We start from the raw sequence: 25,255 nt of genomic DNA on the forward strand, positions 1-25,255 counted from the left end.
ATGAGTTGTCTTCGGGGATGGTTCCTGTCCTGTGCCATCAGAAGGTCTGGGGAGCATTGCCTCCGGGATTCCTCTAGTCGCAGTCATACCATTAAGTATGGTCTTTTTATGAGAATTTGGGGTCTGTATCCCATTGGTCTCCTGCTCCCTCGGGAGTTGTCTGTTGTGCTCCCTGACAGGGCAGACATCGATTGTGGCCGGGCACCAAGTAGTTCTTCTGGTCTCAGGATAATGTAGGTCTCTGGTTCATGTGGCCCTTTCTGTCTCTTGGGTTCTTAGTTGTCGTGTGACCTTGGCGTTCTTCCTTTGCCTTTGCTCCAGGTGGGTTGAGACCAATTGATGCATCTTAGATGGCCACTTGTTAGCATTTAGGACCCCAGACGCCGCATTTCAAAGTGGGATGCAGAATGTTTTCATAATAGAATTGTTTTGCCCATTGACTTAGAAGTCCCCTCAAACCATGTTCCCCAGACCCCCGCCCCTGCTCCGCTGACCTTTGAAGCTTTCATTTTATCCCGGAAACCTCTTTGCTTTTAGTCCAGTCCAATTAGACTGACCTTCCTTGTATTGAGTGTTGTCTTTCCCTTCACCCAAAGCAGTTCTTATCTACTGATTAATCAATAAAAAACCCTCTCCCTCCCTCCCTCCCTCCCCCCTTCGTAACCACAAAAGTATGTGTTCTTCTCTGTTTTTCTATTTCTCAAGATCTTATAATAGTGGTCTTATACAATATTTGTCCTTTTGCCTCTGACTCATTTCGCTCAGCATAATGCCTTCCAGATTCCTCCACGTTATGAAATGTTTCAGAGATTCGTCACTGTTCTTTATCGATGTGTAGTATTCCATTGTGTGAATATACCACAATTTATTTACCCATTCATCCGTTGACGGACATCTTGGTTGCTTCCAGCTTTTTGCTATTGTAAACAGAGCTGCAATAAACATGGGTGTGCATATATCTGTTTGTGTGAAGGCTCTTGTATCTCTAGGGTATATTCCGAGGAGTGGGATTTCTGGGTTGTATGGTAGTTCTATTTCTAACTGTTTAAGATAACGCCAGATGGATTTCCAAAGTGGTTGTACCATTTTACAATCCCACCAGCAGTGTATGAGAGTTCCAATCTCTCCACAGCCTCTCCAACATTTATTATTTTGTGTTTTTTGGATTAATGCCAGTCTAGTTGGTGTGAGATGAAATCTCATTGTAGTTTTAATTTGCATTTCTCTAATGGCTAATGATCGGGAGCATTTTCTCATGTGTCTGTTGGCTGCCTGAATATCTTCTTTAGTGAAATGTGTGTTCATAGCCTTTGCCCACTTCTTGATTGGGTTGTTTGTCTTTTTGTGGTTGAGTTTTGACACAATCATGTAGATTTTAGAGATCAGGCGCTGGTCTGAGATGTCATAACTGACTATTCTTTCCCAGTCTGTAGGTGGTCTTTTTACTCTTTTGGTGAAGTCTTTAGATGAGCATAGGTGTTTGATCTTTAGGAGCTCCCAGTTATCTGGTTTCTCTTCATCATTTTTGGTAATGTTTTGTATTCTGTTTATGCCCTGTATTAGGGCTCCTAGGGTTGCCCCTATTTTTTCTTCCATGATCTTTATCGTTTTAGTCTTTATGTTTAGGTCTTTGATCCACTTGGAGTTAGTTTTTGTGCATGGTGTGAGGTATGGGTCCTGTTTCATTCTTTTGCAAATGGATATCCAGTTATGCCAGCACCATTTGTTGAAAAGACTTATCATTTCCCCAATTGACTGACACTGGTCCTTTGTCAAATATCAGCTGCTCATACATGGATGGATTTATATCTGGGTTCTCAATTCTGTTCCATTGGTCTATGTGCCTGTTGTTGTACCAGTACCAGGCTGTTTTGACTACTGTAGCTGTATAATAGGTTCTGAAATCAGGTAGAGTGAGGCCTCCCACTTTCTTCTTCTTTTTCAGTAATGCTTTGCTTATCCGGGGGTTCTTTCCCTTCCATATGAAATTAGTGATTTGTTTCTCTATCCCCTTAAAATATGACATTGGTATTTGGATTGGAAGTGCGTTATATGTATAGATGGCTTTTGGTAGAATAGACATTTTTACTATGTTAAGTCTTCCTATCCATGAGCAGGGTATGTTTTTCCACTTAAGTATGTCCTTTTGAATTTCTTGTAGCAGAGTTTTATAGTTTTCTTTGTATAGATATACCATGATATTTTTTATACCATGATATTTCTTATGTGTTTTATTCAAATGGAGTACCTATTATTATATTCTTAAGCTGTGCTAATTTTATTAACAAGAAAGATCTAGTTTTAATTTGCCAATTATTTTATTAGTATAGAGTTTGAGAACCTGACCAATATAGTCTTGACACAGCAAAGAATATTTCTGAGCAACTGTATTACAAATGATATAATGGAAGTTTTACCATATTTTATAGAGGTAGATAATTTTGACTAAGCTTTGAAAATAATTTTAAAATTAGAAGATCATTCTCAAGTTCCATGTGAGACCAACATTAGAAATGCAAGCTAGGAGAGCCTTAATTTAACTGGAATTGTCCCATTAAGGAAGGGCAAAAGTGAAGCTATTATCAATGCATAATTTAATGTGAGGCCATAGCTGCTGATGCTACTGTGAGGCTTAAGTCCCCGTGGGAGACCGTGAGGAGACTATGTGTCTTAAGGTTGTACATCCCATGTAATAAGATACCAAAATCTTCTGAACATACATCTAAACTTAGTTCTAGGAGTAGGTTACATACTTTGTTTCCTATAACATGCTCTGAAGAAAAAGCCGCTGACTGGTCAGCATTTTGAGCTTAAACATATAGGGTATAGCTATAACATAAGAAGTGACATTTTCATGTATCAACAATGTACATGTTTTCTTGGGTGAGATTAACCAAATATTAGAACTTTTAAATTTGGTACTTAATGCTTCCCAGCCTTATACATTATGTATAATTTTAATGTTTTAAAATGTTTTTTGTTTACTACATAAGAATTTTGGTTTTCCTGTAAGTTGATAATTAATACATCCAAACGACTTAGGTCTTTTTGTCTGTCATAAATACAGGTCCTTTTCAACCACTGGTTTATATCTAGAATTTGGTGTAGGTTATTTCACAAAGACAGTAGAGACGTAATGCATCATGCCACAGGCAATTGCCGCATGCCTACCGTGTTTTAGGCACATGCAGGGAGGCAGAGATGTAGTGCTTGTAAGAAAACTCTGACAAACCAGCAGCCATGTGGTCGGGGGCTCAGGGGCACAGTCCATTATAGTGCCTGTGAGGAGTTGCATTATGGCAGTGAACAGAGGATTATGGGGGAGCATGGAAGAGCAGCCCCAGTTTTGCCTGAGGGCAGGGCGGGGCAGCATTGAGTAGAGAAGTTTCTTGAATAGATTGACCCTTGAGACAAGTGTTGAAGGGCAAATAGGAATTCAGAGGAGAAAGTGAGGAAGAAGTTTCCAGACACATGAAACAACCTCATAGCACTTTGTGGAAATCACAGTAATTCCGTTTGAAGGGAAGATAGCAGATGCTGTCCTAATCCAGGTTGGTCATTCACTGTTCATATAAGGTAATGCCCTATTAAAGAGAAACTAGTTTTTAAAAAAAACCCTTTCTATTGAGTTGATTCAGACTCATAGTGACCCTATAGGACAGATTAGAACTCCTCCATAGGGTTTTCAAGGATTCAGCTGATGGATTCAAGCTGCTGACCATTTGGTTAGCAGCTGTAGCGCTCAACCACTGAAGATAGAAAATTAGACCACAATAAATGGAACCTACATTTTACAGTGTGTTACTGAGAGTATTTTAAAATGTGTTTAAAATTGCATGCATCCCTGTGTTATTGTATGTTTTAGGAAGCAAGGTCCTTAATTGCCAGAAATAAGTCTTCAAAATTATCTTTAGTTTCTTCAGGTTCTAGCTCATCTACCTCTCATTCTTGGTTCTGTCTTGTCTGATGCCATGAGGGGCCATGAGTTCTCAGTTAACACTCTGAAACTTTTTAATTATTCAGCAGAATTCACAGTAAGGGAGATTTATTTTGAACACTACCAAAAGCAAGTTTTAAGTATGGTGGGTAGTGAAAGAAATGCCTCATTACTCGGGCTTTCCTTGTAGAGGGTTCTGTGGCTGAAGCCCTAGGACAGCATGATCCTAGCAATGTCAGTATTGATGACCTGAAGCTGTGGAGACAAAGGTTAAAGGGATAAGAATTCATGTATTTTCTTTCTCTCTCTTTTTTTTTAATTTTTTGGTGTCAATATATACAACCGAACATCCATCCATTTACATTCTCTGCGCGAAGAGTTCAGTAACATTGGTCATACACTTCACGTTGTGTCACCATTGTATCTTTACCCATATTGTTTCATCACCATTAATTTAGGGTCTCTGCCCCTTAAAGTTTTCATCTGTGCTTTAGATTAACTGTTCTTCTTCTAAATACTCATAGATAATTCTTTATAAGAACGCTATGCTCAAGGCAAACATTATTAATTGGGCTAAACTGTTACTTAGTTTAACACTGGCTTCATGAGTTTCGGTTCAAGGTATAAAGATTATTTCTGGGCATTAGATTCAGAGGTTCCCCCAGCCTCAATGGATCCAGGAAGTCTGGTTTCCATATGAGTCTGAAGTTCTATTCCAGGCTTTTCCTCCTTTTGATCAGGACCCGTCTATTGCTCTGACTCTGTTTCTAGATAGAGGTGGTAAGAAGGAGAGGATGAGCCATTTTTTACCTCTTCATTGACCACTTTTGCAAGACAGCTTATAACATGGCAGTGTGCCTGTCTTCTTCCAGGGTAAGAAAAAGAAGAGGAAGAGAGAGAAGCTACAGGAATCTACATCAGGTAGGCTCCATGCGACTTTCCAGTTAATTCTTATGCTCCTGATACCTTTTAAAGTAGTCTGCATCTTTCCACACACTGCTTTTTTTCTCTAACATGTGATACTTTAACTCTGCTCTTCTTCCTGAAATTCTTTAAACATTTTTTAAGATCTTTCTTTTAAATGTGACTACGTGGAGATACATCTAAAGACTCCTTTCCCAAACCCCATTCTCAGAAATCCTGCTTGTTAGCTCTGGTTGATTATTTTTCTCTTCTGTTGTCTGACCATGTTCTTTGCTTTTAACATGCCTGCTTTCTTTCTACTTGCATAACTCCTTAAAATACCATTTTTATGATGATTATACAATATACTACTTTGTGTTCCCTTGAGAATCTTTTCTGTGGTTTAATTTTTTTTTTTTTCTTAAATAGAAAACATGATGATCGGGTTTATCTTTCTTGAGGTTAATTCAGAACATCAGTGAGGTCCTATTTATCTCTCTTTTTTCTTTCATGAAAAATAAGACCACTACTTGTACTGCACAAATAAAAATGGCTGGTATAAGAACCATAAAAAGTACAGCAAACAAGTCCACATGATGTTGTAGCTACTACGTATTTGGAATGTACAAAAACCTCTTCAATAAAAATTTGTTAAAGACACAATTTTCTTCAGGTACAGGTCCAAGAATGACAGCTGCCTACATCTGAAACATGGTAAGAACGACTCTCTGGTCCTACTGCTGACATTAGTTGTAACACGTGGCACTTGCTTGTGAATCTTCCTGCTGACATCAATTCCATTCAACATTGCCCTGTAAAGAGGAAAACGCCACCAAAATCAAATTAGTGCTTTTCCACATCTAATGGTTTTTATACCGGCTATGTATTTGCAATATAATGTGCTTTTCTCTCTCCTCTTTTCCCCTTTTGCCCCTTCATTCTTTCTCTGCTCCCTTTTCCCTAACTGTTTTTTCTCAGCTATTCCTTACTGTTCAGCAGCAAACCTGTCTACTTGAAAAAATGATGAAAGCAGTAAGCAAAATGCCATCTTCCTCCGCAAACCCAGGGGTAGGTTTGAGGAGCACATTCTAGCCCACAGCTCAAAAGTTTTGCTCCGTAGAGACTTGGTCTTAATTGAGAGATGATATGTAGACACTTAGGAAGTAATTCATTTGTTTCTGGTGAGAAAAAGATGTGCTGTGTATTTTTCTATTGTTATTAAAATTACGGCATGGGTACTTATTTGGTTAACTGTAGTTCTACCATCAAGTATTTCTCTTTACTGGTAATCTTTGCTAGATCTCACTCTAATATTTAAAAGTAATACTTACATCTTTTTACTGTCATTCTTTTATTTTTGACTGCATGACTACTAGTCCAGGGAACCTGGCTTCATAAATCAAGACTTGGTCTTTGCTAAGCTCTGAATTCATGGTGTGTCTTCCTCTTCTGTAGTCACAACTCTTTCCAAAGGAGTCACCTTTGGTTCTGCTCTCGCTCTAGGAACCCAGGTGCAATCAGTCACTAAGTTTTGTCAGGCCTACTTTCCGGGTCAGCCTTGAAGACTTCTCTCAGACTCATACCCACTGCCACAGCCCTGGTTCAGGTGCTCAAACTTTCCATCTGGATTATTGTGATGGCTGACAGACGATTCACCTGCCTGCAAACATGCTTTCTGCCGGTTCATCCTCGCTTTGCTCCCTGAGGGGTTTCCTAAAACACGAATTGATTATGTCACTCCCTACTTAGAAATAGTCAGTGCTTTTGTCATTGCCTAAAGGCAAACCACTCAGCGGGGATCTGCCTCTGCCGTCTCCTCACAGATTCTTGTGCTTCTCTACCTCTCCTTACCTGCAACCTAGCCTTTATGGATCCTGTGCTTGGTCCAAACAAAATTATTATCAGCTCTCCAAAGAGTTAGAGGGGAGCTTGGAAAGCCTGCGTACCCCACCTGGGGGATGAATGTAACTGTGCAGTGTTTCTTGCGAGAAGAGCATTTGTCTACAGGCCATTCGGTTCAACTTGACCCCTACCTACAGAATCTTTTAGTCCTGAGTTCTGAGCTAAAACTTCAACAGATACTGCCAAAGGAGCCAGTAGAGATTTGGGAACCAAATGGATCTGAATTTTAAATCAACAATTTGCCCAGGCAGTCTAGTTCAGCTTTTCAACCATTTTTCTCATCTGTAAAATGGAACACTAACGCCTACCATCTGTGGTTGTTTATGTCTAATATATGCCTAACCTAGACTCTGACACAAAACTGAAACTCAAGTGTTACCTCCTTCTTCCCTCCACCCTTCATCGGGACCTAACTCAGTGATCATCTCTGTGAAAACGTTCCTGGTCTTTATGCAGATCCCCAGGTTTTTCAGAATCCCGTTGTGTTTTCATGATCTCAAAACTCCTCTAAACTAATGCTGAGTGGCAGGCTTTTCTCCAAGTGAAAGGACTCATCCTTTTTTGCAGGTGATTATCAGAAAAATAATATCATCATAGACAATGTCCACATATAATTAAACTTAAAAAAAAAAACTTAGTGGCTATTAATTAAAGACCTCCTCAGAGCTGGCCCCCAGGCACGGCTATTGGGAACATGGACCCAGCCCCCTAGAACTCACGATGTCATCGTAGAAGTGTTTCTAGTAATAAGCACATACACATGCTGTTTGTAGTCTTTGTTGCTTGTTCTGTTTTTGTTGTTATGAATGTTGTCCTTTTAGTTAACTGACAGTGTGGCCAGCAGATCCTTCTTGTGCCCTTAACTCTAAACAAAAACCCTCAGAAGTGCAGTGTGCTAAGGACCAATATTCATCAATTTACTACATCTTCTGTTTGCACGAAAATCTTTGAAAGTTAACAACCCCTATTAAAAATCAAAATGTCTTGCTGTGCTTCAGAGTTTGGTATATGATTTGGTGTCCTTAATGATTGAGAATGTCAATCTCATATTCTCTACTCTTTAACATTAGATAGTATTTTAGATGTCGAAAATTAGCCAGAGTCTATTATCCTAGGATGTATCCCAAACGGCTATCATCTGTCAGGTTGCTTCTTGTCATTTTTTTTTTTTTTTTTTTAAGGTTATGGTGTCCTCGGAGCCTTGTGGTGCAGAGGCTAAGAGCTTGGCTGCTAACCGGAAGTTTGGCAGTTCAAATCCACCAACCACTCCTTGGAAACCCTATGGGGGAGTTCTGCTCTGTCCTGTAGTGTGTTATGAGTTGGAATTGACTTGATGGTAACAGGTTACAGGTTAAGGTGTCCTCACCCTCATGCTAGAAAAACCAAAACCAAAATGAAACCCATTGCCATCAAGTCGATTCCAACTCTTAGTGACCCTGTAGGACAGAGTAGAAATCCCCATAGGGTTTCCAAGGGTGTAAATCTTTACAGGAGCAGGCTACCACATCTTTCTCTCGTGGAGCGGCTGGTGGGTTTAAACCGCTGACCTTTGGGTTAGGAGCCAAGTGCTTAACCACTGTACCGCCAGGGCTCCTCTAGAAAAACAAAACAAAGCTACCCCTCCTCCCCCCTCCAAAAAAAAAAAATTCCTCATCAAGCCATCCAGCTGGCTGGAGAGGCTCCAGTTGGTTGAGCTTCACTTAATCAGGGTCTCTAGTGTTACTCTCCCCCTCATTCCTGGATCAGTCGTGCAGCCTTTGAAGTCACTGTCCTCCGGATTGTCCTGTTATGGAGAGCAGAACTGGCAGTCACTTGAGGAGAATTATGGAGCAGAGAGGAGCTCAGATTCACACTCATCGGGATTTCAGTAGATTAGGAATGATAATATTCCTGTTGTGCCCTCCGCCTTTTATTTTAGAACTTCAGAAACTTTTCTGTGTGTAGTAGTAGTTGATTGGTTAGTCCTCATTCAGCATTTATTGAGTACATAAGAAATGTGAGGTAAAGTTCGGAGATCTGGAAATGCAGTGTTGAAGAAGGCTGCTGCTGTATTAGTGCTTACATTGCTATGGGAGTAGGTGATAAAATAAACAAGAAAATACAAGTGCTATAATAAAAATAAAGCTGAGAGTGACAGGTGGTCAGGAAAGGCCCCTTCAAGGGAGTGACACTTGATAATAACCATTGTTATCCCTGAAAAGCGAGCAGTGTTCTGTGCATGATTCTGGAACAGAGCAATGTCAGAGATGTGAAAGTCAAGGGAACCGACCTCATGTTATGGAAAGAGCCCAGGCTAGGAATGAGGCCACCTGGACTCTCAAGTTGGCCACTGCATGAACTGCGGGCCCGGGACAGGTGATTTAAAGCCTCCAGACCTCTTGCTCCCAGGGTGTTACGGGAGTGACTTGAAAGGACTGTACACGATGGCCTCATAAGATCTCCCATCTGCTTCCCTCATAGTCCAGCTTCCTAGTCTTCTTTCCTCTTCTTGGTCTGCACTGCCTCCCAGTGTTCTTAAACGGATTGGGGTCTCTGTCTCATTAACCTATTTGTCATCACCTTTCTGTGTTTGAGCGGTTCTGTAAGACTATCTGTATCATCTTGCACACTATGTGGCTGTTCCCCCAATTCCTATATAGATCATCCCTGCCTCCTCCTCCTATTCCCCAGAATGTGCACCTCGTGGCCTGGGATACTCAGAAGCATTGCCTCTAAGGTGGGGGTTTGATTCTCCATTGATAGGCTATATGGTTCATTATCTGGCAGACCATGGCCACACTAGTGCAGGCGTCACCTTAGAAACAACCTGAAGAAGAGCCATTAGCCAGAAGACAGAAAATATTTTATTAGAACCAATCCTGCAAAGAGTGTGATGTAAAATCTCACACAGCTGCTTTTCAGCCCTTATTCTTTTCTCTCTTTTTGAAGAGTGTTAGCTAGATCCTTCGCTCACGTTCCTCTCTTCATGAAGTGATACTAAAAACACACACTGCTCAGTCAGGGAAGAGACCATGGCTCCAACATGAAGAGATTTTTTGGACACAGCGAAATTTAACACCACCTTTATGACGTTAAAGAAAATGCTGATTAAATTAAATTTTTGAACTCAGACTTCCATGTATGTAGCTCACATGTTGGAAAGCTCCCGTTACTCAATTACTCTGAACTGTTGTGGAACAATGAAGTATAAAGAAAAGGCCCCACTAATAAGGAAAAGACTCTTCTCAGTAAACAAAAAAGCCTTCTAAAAACGTATGCTTTTACTTCATAAAAAATAAGTGAGTTTCATCCAACGCTTTCATTTTTTTCTGGGAAATGCCATTGCGATTGCCTCATGAAGCCCAGTGTAGAAATTGGCCCATTAAGTAGTTCTGCATACACCCAGCTGTGTTGCCTCACATGCAGTTCCACTTTTGTGCATTATAAGAGTTTTCACTTTGGCGAAGTCAGCTTTAAACAAAGAAAGTAGCATTAACCCAGGCCCAACACTGTGCAATAACTTTCAGGGTAATTGGAAGTGGGATCCATAAGAAGCTATTCCTTCCGGTTGGACATGATTCCCAAGCTATGGGGTCTTCAGGGGAGAAAGCCAAATTAATCCCTAGCCTTTTTGACTAACTTGTCACTGTGAGAACGCTGGGAGCTTGGGCCTCAGGGAATTTCTCCTGGGTCCAGCTGGAAGGCCAGTGTCATAAACGCCAAGCATATCTTTATTCCCTCTGAGAACATCTACTGAGGACTACTACAAGTCAAGAACTCTATTAGGCAGTGCAGATACATGCCAAATGTTAGTGGAGCGTAGACCAACCAAAAGCATGTTGCTGTCAGGTCACCTCCAGCTCTTGATGGCCCCACATGCATCAGAGTAGAACTGTGCTCCATAGGATTTCAGTGGCTGATCTTTTGAAAGTAAATCCCAAAAAACCAAACCCACTGTCGTCAAGTCGATTCCGAAGTAAATCACCAGGCCTTTTTTCTGAAGTGCCTCTGGGTGGACTCAAACCTCTAACCTTTTGGTTAGCAGCCGAGCACATTTGCACCACAGTGGTTGGATTTAGATCTTTAAAAAAATATGTTTCCAGCTTGTCATTGATGATGATGTTTTAGAGCCTCCGGAGGTGACTGGCACTTCTGGGTCCTACGAAGCTTTCCAGGGCCCTCTTCCAGGATTCTCCTTGACCCAGCTGCACAGTTGGCTGTGGATTCCACAAGACCCTCCTGTATCCTTAAATTTTCCCCCTCTGCTTCAGCTAGCTTGACCTCCCAACAGGGCTGGCCAGGTGCAGAGTGGGTATAGAGTAAGACTGATGATAGGACTGGGTCTCTGCAGGCCTTCTAGGAGCCTTGCCTGAAACCTAGAATTTATCCCTTTCATCTTAGAGTCAGGGAACACTCTAAATATTTTTTACAGTTTTGTTGAGATAAACATTTATTTCATATAATTTTTGAAGTTGACTCTGGTGTTTGACATTTTTTACCTAGCCCTTGCTCTGAATTGTTCCACAGTTTCGGATATAGCCACAACATTAAGTTACAATAAGCTTCTCGGTTGGCATGTCTAGTTAGAAAACAAAGCCAAGCTATTTAAAAATATCAAAATAAAAAGGAAGTTGGAAGCAGCTACAGAAATCTAGATTCTTGTCCAAAGACTTAAGGTGAAAAATTAAGACTTGGACGGCTAGAAGGTGGAACTATGGCATCTGGTTTTTCATTCTTCATCATTTCATAACACACTTAGGGACTTTTTGTAATATACTTAGAAAGCACCTGACTTAGAATCATTACTAAACAAGCAGAAGACACAAGGAAGCCTGAAGTCTGGAGGTGGGTGGCTGTCAGATTGGAGAAGATCACGTATCTCATGGCAACACCGGCAGTATGTAAGATAACATCTAAATTCATTGCAGTCGAGTCAATTCCAACTCAAAGCGACCCTATAGGACAGAGTAGAACCTGCTCCATAGAGTTTCCAAGCAGCGGGTGGTGGATTCTAACTGCCGACCTTTTGGTTAGTAGCCAAGCTCTTAACCACCGCACCCCCAAGACAACATAGTGGGGAAATAGCACCCTGCTCAGCATCATCTCAGAGCTTGGCTCGTGAAGTTCCTTGGAGTGAAGTCACAGTTCTTTGGGTGACCACCTGCCTATTGTGTTACCACCTGCCTATTGTGTTACCACCTGCCTATTGTGTTACCACAGCAGATTCTGATAGAAAAACTGCTGGCATGTTACTTGTTTTGTGTGGGACCACAAGTTCACACTTCCAGGATGTGGAGGTCTTAATGGCCTAGAAAGGCTCACACATGGCACCTTCCCTGAGAATGTTCCTGTCTAAGGTGATGGTCTACCTGTGTCTTCCTTCCTCCTCTTTTTATGTCTGTGACCACAGATCCCTGAAAAACTTGTCACAGATTAGTGGAAAACTTACTGGGAATTCAAAGTGTGATGACACTTGACTACGGTGTTCGTTACTGGGAATCTGTTAGTAAAAAAAGACATTCAATTAAGAAGATTCCAGACCTCTGACGGTAAGGTCAGGCTTGGTCACACATTCTTAAATAGGGATGGCTGCATAATGATAGAAGTGTGGCTAGGCTAAAGTATGTGTGGACTGCAGGTTCACCCACGATTTGACCGTTTCCTCAGGATGGTTTATGTATATTCACATATTGGGAGCCTTTTGATCAAAAATCTCAGAAAGAACCCATGCTAGCTGAAGGGGAGAGGGGAAATTCATTTATTTATTTTTGTGTGTCTTCAGTGAATGTTTACATAGCAAATTAAGTTCCCATTTGACGCATTCTATACAAATTGTTCTGTGACGTTAGTTACATTTTTTCACAATGCGTCCATGTTCTCTCTCTGTCTTTTTTTCTTTTTTGGTATTTTTTATTATTGTGATTTAGGTAAAAGTTTACAGAGAAAATTAGTTTCTCTTTCGAAAATTCATACACAAATTTTTTCGTGGCATCGGCTGCAATCCTGCACTGTCAGCACTCTCCCTCTTTCCCTTTCCACCCTGGGTTCACCATGTCCATTTGTCCCATTTTCCTTTCACCTCCCGCCTTCTCATCTTTGTTCCTGTGCAGGTGTTGCCCATTTGGTCTCGTGTACTTGATTGAACTAAGAAGCATGTTCCTCACATGTGTTATCATATGTCTTATAGGCCTGCCTAATCTTTGGCTGAAAGGTGAACTTCGGGAGTGGCTTCAGTTCTGAGTTAGAAGGGTGTCTGGGGGCCATAGTCTCAGGGATTCCCCCAGTCTCTGTCAGACCAGTAAGTCTGGTCTTTTTTGTGAATTTGACCATTTGTTCTACATTTTTCTCCTGTTCTGCTTGGGACCCTCTGTTGTAATCCCCAGTCACAGTCAGCAGTAGTGGTAGCTGGGCACCATCTAGTTCTTCTGGTCTTGGGGTCGTGTGGGCTGTGGTTCGTGTGGTCCATTAGTTCTTTGGAATAATCACTCCCTTGAGTCTTTTTTTTTTTTTTTGAGTCTTAGTGTTTTCCCCTCTCCTTTGCTCCGGATTAGAAGAGACCAATAGTTGTATCTTAGATGGCCACTCAACAAGCTTTTAAGATGCCAGACAACACTGCTTACCAAAGTAGGATGTAGAAGATTGTCTTTAAGAACTATGTTGTACCAGTTGACATAGATCTCCCCTGAGTCTGTGGTCTTTTGCCTCCGAGCCTGGGAACTTCATGCCACTAGGTTTTTAGTTATGTCTAAGTTGTTTTGCCGACTGTGTCACTTGTGTGCTCTATTCTCTATATTAATATATGAGGGGCAACTACAGTCATGTATTTAGAAATTTCCACCATCAAACGAACCAGTATCTGCTGGCGGGTGTGTTCCTTTACCCCTTCCCTCACCTTTTGGCATAGCTAGCTAGCTAGCTAGCTATGTATTAATTTATGGATTATTGTTTGTTGATTCTATTGTTGCAGGATTGTAGTTGTGCTTTATTCCTGTGTTCTTCTCAGTGTCATCTCATGTTGGTCATGTTGTGCCGACTTCTTCCATATTTTGCATCGCCTTTTCCTTCACCAATATTAACTTGTGTCTGCTTTTTTTTTTCTTTTCCTGTGTGTAAACCTTTTATTGTTACTTTATGAAAGAGGTCTCATACAATGTTTGTTTTTTTGTGATTGACTTATTTCACTCAGTATAATGCCTTCCAGGTTCATCCATGTTGTGAGATTCCTTGTGGATTCATCATTATTCTTTATCGTTGTGTAGTATTCATTGTGTGTATGTACCACAGTTTCTTAATCTAGTCATCTGTTGATGAGCACTTAGGTTGCTTTCACCTTTTTGCTATTGTGAATAATGCTGCAGTGAACATGAGTGTGCGTGTGTCTGTTCATGTCACGGCTCTTATTTCTTTAGGGTACATAGCTAAGAGTAAGATTGCTGGATCATATGGTATTTCTACTTCTAGCTTTTTGAGGACGCGCCATACTGTTTTCCGTAGTGGTTGTGCCATTTTATATTCCCACCAGCAGTGTATAAGAGTTGCAGTCTCCCCACATCCTTGCCAACATTTGTTATTTTCTGATTAGTGCCAGTAATGTTGGGGTGAGATGGTATCTCACTGTAGTTTTATGTTTCTCTACTTGCTAATGGTCATGAGCAGTTCTTCATATGCTTGTTAGCCACCTGAATGTCTTCTGTGGTGAAGTGCACATTCTCTTTAATTGTATTCTGGTTGTTCCTTTTCCAGTGCTCTAGTTTCCCTGCCCCCTTATCTTCTCATCTTTTCTTTGGAGTAATTGTTGACCTTTTGGCCTCATGTAGATTTTTTTTTTTTAATGGAGCGCCGTACTCATGGGTCATATCCTTTAATTTTGTGCCAATCTGTGATTTTGCTAAATGGTGACCTCAGGGGATAGTTTCAGTTCACAGTTTAAAGAATAGCTCAGAGCGATAATCTCAGAGAGTCCTCTAGTCTCAACTGGTCCAGTAAGTCTGGACTTTTAAGAATTTGAGTTCTGTTTCACATTTTTCTCTCATTCTATCAGGGTCCATCTATTGTGGCCCTGATGGGGAAATTTATTTTAAGCATACAGGTGCATCTTGTGGAACGCAAGGCCAATAGTGTAGTTGGGTCAAGGAGAGTCCTGGGTGAGGGCCCGGGAATGCTGTACAAATGCTTTTATTGCCTCTAACATTTACCCCTCCCTGAAAATTGCTCCCTTTTCCCCTCTGCAGATTGACTTCCTTCAGCCCTTTGATGCACGTGTCCAGAACTTCCAAGCTTGCATGTTGTTAGAGTGTCAGCCTCCCAAAGAGAGGATGAATCTTTCAAATTCTGGAGAAAGGACTCTGCTTAGCCCAGCTTGGGTCAAACATCTATACCCTAATCGACAATAAACTGTGGCCACAGGAGACAGTTATATTTACAAAATAAAATGGCTGTCAGAGCTCATTGCTGTAACCTTGGGGTTGGAGTTGGGATAATGAAGAGGGGATCTAGGCAGCAACCCAACAGGTGTCCACTACAGCTCACTCCCAAGTTGGTTGTTGGGGGTATGTTAGATTAAGAGGGGGTTTTATCTAGGCAGCTGTGTGTTAATGGTGAACTTGGGAGAGGATCATACATATGGTGAGAGCTTTTAAAATCTCTGCTGAAGTATCCTTCCCATCAATTCTCTTTTCCCTCCTTAATGATCATAAGGGCTAGAATTGTGCTTCACTTGCTTTGGGAAGCAGAAACAGGGAAAGGGACCTGTGGCTAGCAAGACTGATCAGGTGCCATTAAAAAATAATAAAAAATAAAAAAACCAAACCCAGTGTCGTCGAATCGATTCTGACTCATAATAGGTGAGAGAAATAATAAGTAAAGGAGAGAAGTACATGAGGCTCGTGAAAACCCTCTTGAGACACTTCATATTTAGTATTGCTCATAAAAGCCCACAGAATTGAACTCAGATCAATGCAACAGAATAGTCTGTAGAATTAAAAAAGAATTTTTTTTTAACAAATTTTGTTTAATAGAACATTTTTTCACTGATCTGTCTGGAACAGTGAGGAATAGCTCACAATCAAGGAGGTAATGCTTACCCCTAGGTTCACCTCTTTAAGTATCAAAACATTTTTTATTTTAACTCTTGGGTGCAACTGTCGTCTTCAACAGAGTATGCTGAAAAGAATTCAAAGCTTTCTTCATGCTTCATGCCATTATTCTACAGTGCATATAATGTAAACCATTGCCATGGAGTCGATTTTGACTCATAGCAACCCTATAGGACAGAATAGAACTGCCCCATAGGGTTTCTAAGGCTGTTTCTTTATGGGAGCAGACTGCCACATTTTTCCCTCCGCAGAGCAGCTCTGTGGGCTCGAACTGCTGACGTTTTTGTTAGCAGCAGAGCACTTTAACCACTGCACCACCAGGGCTCCTTGCAGAGAATGTGGTATATGTTAACAAGGAATATGGTGCTGTCAGCCACTATTCTTAATGTCCCCAGATAATGTGGGATTTTAAGAGTCTGCTTTTTATAATTATTTTTTGTCTTCCTTTGCCGTCTGGGACTATCCCCCTTTCTTCTTTAGTACCCTCTTCCTTCTTATCCACTGTGTGGATTTAGGAACCAGAAAACTAAGCTTATCTGAATAATGTATAAATGTAAATGGGGTCTGAGTTGGGGTATGAAGAGCTCTTTTATAAAGAAAGGTAAAATACGTTATTTTTTGTATGAATTTCTCGATATTTTTATACCTTGAGGGTTTTTTAACTTCTTTCTCCTCTCTCTTCCGCTGTGTTCTTCATAACTGAAGCTGCCAGGTAATTGAGATTGAAATGAGTGAGGTAATACTGCTTATAACCGTCCACAAGATTTAGCAAAGTAGCTTGTATTTATTTATTTTTTTTTTGAGAAAATGAGGGAAAAAAAATGGAAGTATTTCAGTTCCACAGTACTTCCTCACTTTTTTGCTTAAGTTTTCATTCCTATCTAGCCTGACATTTTCTAAATTTTTAGGTACATGACTGTAATAACAAATTCAGTTGCTGCCCTTTTGGAAATACCTTTCTCAAATAGGGTAATTTTGGGGGGACATTCTGTTTTATAAGGCATGTAATTATTTTGCAGAATACTCTACTGGTCTTAATATTCCATGAGAAGTCCTTTAAATAGTATGAATCTTGGCTACCCCGAACATGTCATGTGACGCTGGAACAGCAAAATGGCACTAGCATTTATGTACCACATATTACGTCCTGGGTGCTTTAACAGACGCCTTTCCGTATGTTACCTCATCCCTTTCTTGGGGCAGTCTGTACAGGGATAGATCTCATCCCTCTTTGAGGAAAGGGAAAGCATCAGTAGCTTGTCCAGAACCACATGGCTGGTTGAGGAGCAGTGTCAGATTTCAACCTGGGTGTGCTTATCTGTACGTCCAAGTCTTGACCCACTACAATAACTGACATTTATTGTTCCCTCACTGTGCCAAGCCCTTCACATATATTATCTCCTTTCGTCCCCTCAAACACAATTTATGAGCTATAGTGACTTAATCTCCTTTTTACAGATGAAGAAACTGGAGTGTTTGGTATTTACAAGTAACTTGCTCAAGATAACCCAGGTAGTACCTGATAGAGCCAGGGTTCAAACCAGCCCGGAACAGTCTGCCTACAAAGCCCATGCTCATAACCCACAATGCATTATTGCCTGTCTGCACTGTGTACAGAAGCTCTGGTGGCACAGTGGTTAAGAGCTATGGCTGCTAACCAAAAGGTCAGCAGTTGGAATCCATCAGCCACTCCTTGGAAACCCTATGGGGCAGTTCTACTCTGTCCTTTAGGATTGTTATGAGTCGGAATTAACTTGACAGCAATGGGCTACACCGTGTACACTTAAACATACACACACACACACACACACAGGTATAACAGTGGAAATACTGGGTTTGAAAAGAAAAAAAAGTACGCACTCATCTTGTCATCTTATTTTTAGAAGGTAAAGTTAACATCTTTAATGTAAGATAACTTATATTGAGAGAAATGTGGACTGGATAAAGAATTTAGAGGTGGGTAATAAGACGGGTATATGTCTTCTTGAAGCATTTCCATTTACAGAACTAAAATGGAGTTTCAAGGTTTTCTTTTATGACTACTTATTACTTTCCTCAAGAATATTTCTTTAATTTTTCCAGCAGTAAGTAGTAAGGATCTAGAGGGTATTAACCTGCTATTACTGGGAGGCCCACCCTTCCTGCTGTGATATCCCTTTCATGAATAGTGGAACAAAGAGATCCCACCTACATTTTCCACCTCTCAGGTTTATTGATAAGATTCTGTACCACTGACAGTATGTGCTGTTAGCAGGCAGGGACCTGTATAACTGAAATGGAGAAACGGACGTATGCTGCAAATTACCTTTTTTTAGCGGGTATTGTATGAGGTTTTTTTTTTTTATTGTATGAGGTGGTGCTGAATCGATTTTTTTTTTTTAGGTAAAATAACGGATTTTGAAAAATTTTTACGTGGGACACATATATCCCTCTGAACTCTGGAGTAGAATTAGGGGGACATATATGTCCCTCTAGACTCTGAGGGTAGGATTTTTGGGATGAGGCCAGAAAAAAAATCCTTGTTACTTACCAAAAGTTCAGACACACTCAGTGATTGAGCATGCATTCCATTAATGAAAAAACATTATATAAACAAAAAATTAATTCATTCATGATGGGGATATACACAGTGAAACCTGCAAAAGTCAGAATCTGTGTAAGGTGGAAATCTCTTAGAGAAGGAAAACTCAAATATTTTCCACTAAACTGAGCAGGGGAAAAGTCGGAAGACCGCACCCTGCCAAAGGTAGAAAACTTGTGAGACCTGGAAAAATAAGGCAGTCCCATCAAGTTCTGGCTCTTACAGGTTTCACTGTATATCCTCACAAGGGAGACACAAAGAACATATCAGGAAAAGAAACCAACAGCTACAGATATAAACCAAAAATTCCTCTGGAATAATTTATTAGTAGTTACAGACCAGTCTCAGTGTCATGTTGACATGGCCAAACTCTGGTTTAACTGATCATAATTTACCCTGAATAACTCCAGGGCAAGGAGCCACACAGATTCAGTGGTGGTATCCAGTTGACCCTGCCTCAGTATATCCTGAGTCCAAGGACAGAGTTAATGGCTCATCACAGCCCTGGCACTTCCTTCCCTTCTCCAGGTTTTGGGAATCTTCTTTTTGTCTCAGGGCTTTGTGGTAGAAGACTGAATAGTCTTGAATATTAGGACTAAGGGCTAATTTAATTGCGTAAAGAAGACTCAGTGCTATTCTTTCTAACCACATTATCATTTTTCCTTTTTCTCTAACATTTACTGCTAAGGAATAGAAGCTGGCCTTTGTATGTTCAATCTTAGTGGAGAATTAAATTTTGAAGTTAACTCCTTCCTTGTGTTCTCTATCATCCTGCTTTCAAGCTGGTCATAGGGTGGCTGCAGTATTGTAGACCTAGCCCACCTCCACAACTATAAAGGTTTTAGTGATGAGTAATGAGAGATGAAGGGATGGATAGACAGATGAATGGGTGGGAGGAAGAAGAGAAATGAATGATAATATCATAGTCTCCAAGGTATGCTGGTGGTGCAGTGGTTAAGAGCTTTGGCTGCTAACCAAAAGGTCTGCAGTTCGAATCCATCAGCCGCCCCTTGGAACCCCTGTGGGGCAGTTCTACTTTGTTCTGTAGGGTTGCTATGGGCCGGAATCAGCTTGACAGCAGTGGGTTTGGTTTTTAAGGTATGCTGGAAGAGAGCATATGTTTTAGGAATCAAAGGCTAATTCTGACACTTATTGGTTGGGTGACCTCAGGCAAGTTATTTGACCTCACGCAGCCTCGGTTTCCTTATCCGTAAATGGGGGGAATATGCAGAGCTTTGTGACGTTTGCGTGAAATGGTGCATGTAAAGCACGAGTCCCAGTGCCTGGTGCATCAGTGGCCAGGGGACGTTGATTTTCTTCCTTTCCCTCTCATCAGCCGCTTACAGACCCGGGTGCTGGCCCAGCTCTGCCAGTCCCTCAGGCTCCCATCTAAAATGACAGGGTCCTGCTCGCTGCATCACCCTTGCTTCCTGCTGTGGAAGTCTGTGCTTTTCTTCCTTCAAAAACACATGTGACGTTGTGCAACAGAAGAGTTCACGCCCTAAAATTACAGGCTTTTGTCAGTTTTCCCCAAGGCAGAAAAACAGGCAGTTGGCAGGAGGCGTGTGGTGTGCTGTGAGGCAATTCGTGCAGTTATAATCTGTGCCTGTTTTCACCTCTCACAAAACTAATCTCTGATATTCTGTCCTCAAATTTCATGTCATTATGAAAAACATTTTAAGGTTTTTGCTCCTTTTCCTTTCTAATAGCAATTGAGAGTGGGAGGTGAGCTGAGGGGGGAGGAGGGAGGGAATGGTCTTTATTCCAAGTCACTTTTTTGGGTTCTTCACAAATTCTAAATAAGGAAGTGGCATTCCTATAAGGTTGCTGAGTCGGAATTGAGTCAAAGGCAATAGGTTTGTTTTTTTTATCACTTGATACCAAGAGGTATTTTCCGTGTTCCTCCTGGAGCCCAGCTTTGCTGCCCCGCTTGGCCTGGGTAGCTTGAGCAGACAGAGTGCATCCTGGGCCATATGGCAGAGAGCAGGTCTCCACCCTTCCTCCAAACCCTCCTCTCCTCCACCTCAGGTCACTAGTGGGCTTTTTTCCTTGACTTCTGATGCCGGAGGACTGCCTGGGGAAGGGGGCTGGGGCAGTAGAACCCCAAAGATACAGGCTGGCAAAGCACTCGCTTTTTGATAAGATTTTAGGGAGAAAGGATTTTCCCCTTTCCATTCTTCTACATCTTTTTGTGTCAAGGTCTGGAATGCCCTACAGAGTCAGTATTGTCTCCCAGAAGCAGGGCCTTGCCTGACATCTTTAGATTTCCCTTTCCCTCTTAGCTCTTAAGTAAGTGGTTCTGCCCATTTGGTCTCTGGCTCCATTTGGTTACTAGGTGCCATCAAGTCGATTTGAACTCATAGCGACCCCATGTGACAGAGTAGAACTGCCCCATAGGGTTTTCTAGGCTGGACTCTTTATGGGAGTGGATTGACAGGTCTTTAGCCAGTGGAATCGCTGGGTTGGTTCGAACCACCAACCTTTCAGTTAGCAGCTGATGCTTAACCATTTTGCCACAAGGGTGCCCTTCATTAGTGGGATGTTTTGTTGAGATTGGGATTTGATCTGTTAGAGCTTCTAAGGTTTCCGCTGGAGAGGAAGAGGGAGGGAGGGTCTTGTGCTGCCTACAGAGATCCTATACAAATGCCCCTTGAGGTGACGCCCACCAGCAAGCGGGTGGAGGAGCCCAAGCCTTAACATATGTAGGACCGGCCTTGCCGGGCTCCTTTGAAGCCGAGCCGCAGCCAGAGCAGTAATTGCTGGCTTTGATTGCACCGCCGACTCTCTGGTGGATGGGGCTTTGCTGGGGCTCGCCTGGCCTGGCAGAGCTTCAGCCGCAGCCCCCCAGTGAAGCCTTAGATGTGGGAAGTCTCCAGTCTCCGGAGCCTCATGCCTGTGGTTTCTTGAAAAGAATCTTGATTTGACCTGTTTTATATCTGTGAAGCAACCCTCTAAGGCCCCCATATCTCCCATTTGAAGAGGAGTTGGGCTACTCTGATGACCCTTTATTTTAAAGGAGCAACTAGGGACAAACCGGCTTTATAGGATAGTGAGGCAGTTTCTATGCGGGTGTATTTAAATACTGGTTACACTGTTGTATCCCTGTGGGGACACGTCCCTTTTGGTAGGCAGTTGTACAGAGGATCTTTGAAGCCAGCTTTTACAGCCTTTATAGGAGGGTTGTAAGAGGACAATATGAAATAGTAAATAAAGGAGGGAAAATGTAAGACTGTAGAAAGAAATAGCTTTATTAGAAGGTGGCGGGATTCGTTCCCCCAGGGGTTGCACGTTGTCCTTGTGTTAAAATGGGCCTTCTCTGGGAAGCCACGTTTGTTTTTGTGCTCAGCTAAGAAGGAAGGAGAAGGAGCTTTGGGGACAGAGCAGAAGGAGCAAGGAGGGGGAAGAAAGACTCTAGGGGAGTCTAGGCTGCTGTGGGTAGAATGTGTTTGAGAACAGGGGACACAGCAGCGCATGGAAGCTGTCTCTCATGTCAGAGTCAGCCTGTGGACAGTTCGGGTTCTTCAGCAAGCCTGGCCATTCTCAATCACAGCACTTGTCCCAGGCGGCTGTGAGCTCCTGGCCCAGGGCTTCTAGGCCACTCCTCTCAGGAAGCTGAACACTGTCATGTAGTGCTGAGAGGAAAGCCTGCAGGAAGACCAACCTGGACCAAACCTTTGAAAATCTGTGATGAAAAAGTACAACGTAAATAAAAATCTGTGGGGTGCTCTTAACCACCCTTTCCAGGCTCTGTGCTTGAGTCCTGTTCCTTTCTCCTTTGGAAAGGTAGGGCTCTTTAATCCTCTTGTGCTAAGGAGTGGCATTCCTCTTAAATTGAAAAATCATAATGCTGTAGTGTGTGTTTTCTTGTTAAGAGGAGAAAGGTTAATTCTGCAAGAGACTAGGAATTGGAATTGTCACTGAAGACTTCCTGTTTGGGATTTGGGGATTCTCTTTTTTGAAATTCATTATCATCACCAATATTTACTGAAAAAGACTTACTGCGTATACATTACCAGGCTAACATTAGAGATCCAAGTTGCCCAGATATATAGGTAGTTTCTTCACAGCTCCTGTCATTCATTTTTAGATACAACAGTGGTAAAAATTGCAGTAATGACAATAGCTAACAGGTACACAGGGCTTCCCACATGGTATGCACTTTTTAAGCGCTTTAAGATACATTAGCCAAGTAGTTCCTCACAGCAGCCCCTGAGGTAGGTACAAGCCACCATTTCCATTTTACACATGACTTTCCTTTTTTTCTTCTCCTTTGAAAAGCACTGTGTAGACTAACTTGCTAACCAAAGTTTTGTTTTTACTATTTAACTCTTTCAAAGCTTCCATTTATTTCTCCTCTAATTTCTCTTTCCTCTCACGCAAATAAAACTCATAGAGGCGTCTGCTTTGATTTAGAATTAAAAATTTGAAGGAGATTTCTGCTAGTAACAAGGACACCCACAGCCACAAGCACAGGGTTGGGATGGGCTGAGGCTGGCGAGGGATCGAAGAAGAATCCGTGTGTCCTCCGGCCTCTGTCTGCAGCTAAAGGAAAGCAGCCGTTCTAGGCTCAACGCGAGGCAAAGGTTCTTGGGTGAAGGAACTTTACTCTGCAACACTTTTCTTTCGAGTTGTCCTAGTCTCATCTTGTTACCGTGTTTTTATATTTTATTTTCAATCCATTTTTAAAATCCCAGATCCTTAAAGCTTTTTGGATTCGGGGACTCTTCTTTTTTGAAATTCCTTATCATCACGAATATTTAGTAACCTTTACTGAAAAGGACTTACTGCATGTACATTACCAGGCTAACATTAGAGATCCAAGTTGTTAAGAAGGAAAAATGTCTTGAGAACCGTAAAGTCTTAACTGAAGATGGAAAGGCGTTGTATCTTGGGCTGTGTATATGAGTGGTCAGAGCAAGCACACCATTTGCACTGGGGCCTGATGCTATGGGAGTAGGTGGTGCCCTGGGTAATTGGAATGGGCGATAGCCCTGTGTACTGGCATACGGTGGCTTACCACAGCGGACTGAAAAGACCAAACACTTCGGACTGACACAGGCGTTTTCTGGATCTGGTCATTGCCTACCTTTCCAATTTACGTCAGGCCATGTCTACTGACGTTTTTCAAACATGATTTTTTTTTCTTTTCCTATGACCCAAAGTGTTAAATACCTTTCACATCATAATCCTGTGCAGACACATTTAGAACCAAATTGTGCTTATTATATAATGTATTTTGAGGATTTGGGGCTACCATAGAGCAATCCATGTGAGCCACCTACCAAATCAAAGTAGATTAATTAAATTCAGAGATCTTAAGACATGTGCTGTACGTAATAGAGGCAGAATCTTTTAAAGGTCTGTGGCAAATTCATATTAATAGCATTTCATTTGTTCCTTCCTGAGGTGGAAAACGAAACTCATTCCCAACGTGCAAAGCCAAGGCAGCAACCCCAGGACCTCTTCTGGAGATGGAAGCTTGTTGAAAACCCAGACTGTCTCCACGGCTTGCGCAGTCGACCCCAAAGGAGAACTGACACCAACGTCACCCTGAGGTTGCTGTTAGAGACGCTGATCCATAGACAATCACTGCCAAACCCCCTTTCATCTACTGCAAGAGCCAAGTTCCAAAATCAAACTTAAAAAGGGTTTTAAAAAAAGGAAAATTAGAAAGCACACAAGAATGCTAGCAGACCCTGGGTCAGCTGAGAAGCTTCCTCCCCGTTCTCTGCCGGGAACTTCCCAGAGCATCTTGCCTCGAAACCTGTAACATTTTGGCAAGGACAGTAGCTTGGCTGCGTCTGCCTGCTGTCAGCAACTGGAGCCGGCCACCAGCACGTCCGTCTGTCCGTCAGCATCCCAGCAGAGGAATTTGTGGAAGAGTTCCCTCTTTGTTTCTGTCTTTTTCTTTCTCTTCCTTTCTCCTAAAGCTTTATTTAACAGTGCAAAAGGATCAATCTTATGTTTGCTTCTTTTTTTTTAAACTTGAATTTTTTTTTAATTTACACTTTTTAGTTTTCATTTTCCTGTATATTTTGCTAGCTATGAGCATTTAAATAAAATTCAAAGATCCAGAAATATTTGAAATAGAAAACAAAATTATAAAAGGAGCCCTCTTTTTCTGAGAGATACCTTGTCTGATGAGTGGCTTCTCTGTGAATTTTCTGTAACAAAGTAGTGGCCTCTCTGTCTTTGTGAGGTGTTCTGTAGAGCTGAATAAATGGAACAGCCAAACCCACTCTGTTTGTAGCAATGGCAGTTGTATTTCACTTTATTTTTCTTCTGATTTTCTTCTTCTTTTTTTAAAAAGGTAAACCTTAACAGATACTTCCAGCAGACCGGTTTGCAGTGAATTTTCATTTCTTTCCTTCTTACCCCCTTGTTGTAAAAAGCCCAGCACTTGAATTGTTATTTCTTTAAATGTTCTGTATTTGTATCTGTTTTTATTAGCCAACTAGTGGGATTTTATGCCAGTTGTTAAAATGAGCATTGATGTACCTTTTTTTTTTTTTTTAAATAGCAAGGCACAGCCTTTGCCCGAAACTGTCATCTAACATTTGTCATTCCAGTTTGAGTTAACGTGCTGAGCATTTTTTAAAAGAAGCTTTGTAATAAAACATTAAAAAAAAAAAAAAGTGTCATTAAGAGTGACATTCCCAATCATCTAAAATTGGGTAATGGGGAGCTAAATTACAGACCAAGGCCAAGTTGGATCGCACCCGAGCTTCCCCGTCGTTGGAGCTCTGCTGGTGCCGTCTCTGAATAAGCACAGGCCAACACCTGTTGTAAGGAAGACCCTCCTTGTCTCTCTCTTCGACATGGAAATCTTCAGAAGTACTTGTATGGCCTGTCTTCCTC

The 25,255-nt window shown here is 41.6% G+C and overlaps 1 protein-coding gene across 7 annotated transcripts in view; it reads left to right on the forward strand.

Moving 5' to 3' along the window:
* Window positions 1–24,996, forward strand: part of LEF1 (lymphoid enhancer binding factor 1) — a 129,519-nt gene extending 104,523 nt beyond the window's left edge. For 3 of the 7 annotated variants that reach the window (XM_049885559.1, XM_049885555.1, XM_049885561.1), the window contains 3 exons: window positions 4,810–4,858; window positions 5,514–5,554; window positions 23,804–23,891. In XM_049885559.1, coding sequence (XP_049741516.1) covers window positions 4,810–4,858; window positions 5,514–5,548 — 84 coding nt within the window. In that variant the 3' untranslated portion in view covers window positions 5,549–5,554; window positions 23,804–23,891. Of the gene's footprint in view, window positions 1–4,809; window positions 4,859–5,513; window positions 5,555–14,952; window positions 20,114–23,803 lie in introns of those variants that run through there. The other 4 variants (XM_049885557.1, XM_049885554.1, XM_049885560.1 and 1 more) reach the window with 2 other exon arrangements.
* Window positions 24,997–25,255: the final 259 nt, after the last annotated feature.

Source organism: Elephas maximus, chromosome 5 (assembly GCF_024166365.1).
Source record: "Elephas maximus indicus isolate mEleMax1 chromosome 5, mEleMax1 primary haplotype, whole genome shotgun sequence".
NCBI classification, from domain to species: Eukaryota; Metazoa; Chordata; class Mammalia; order Proboscidea; family Elephantidae; genus Elephas; species Elephas maximus.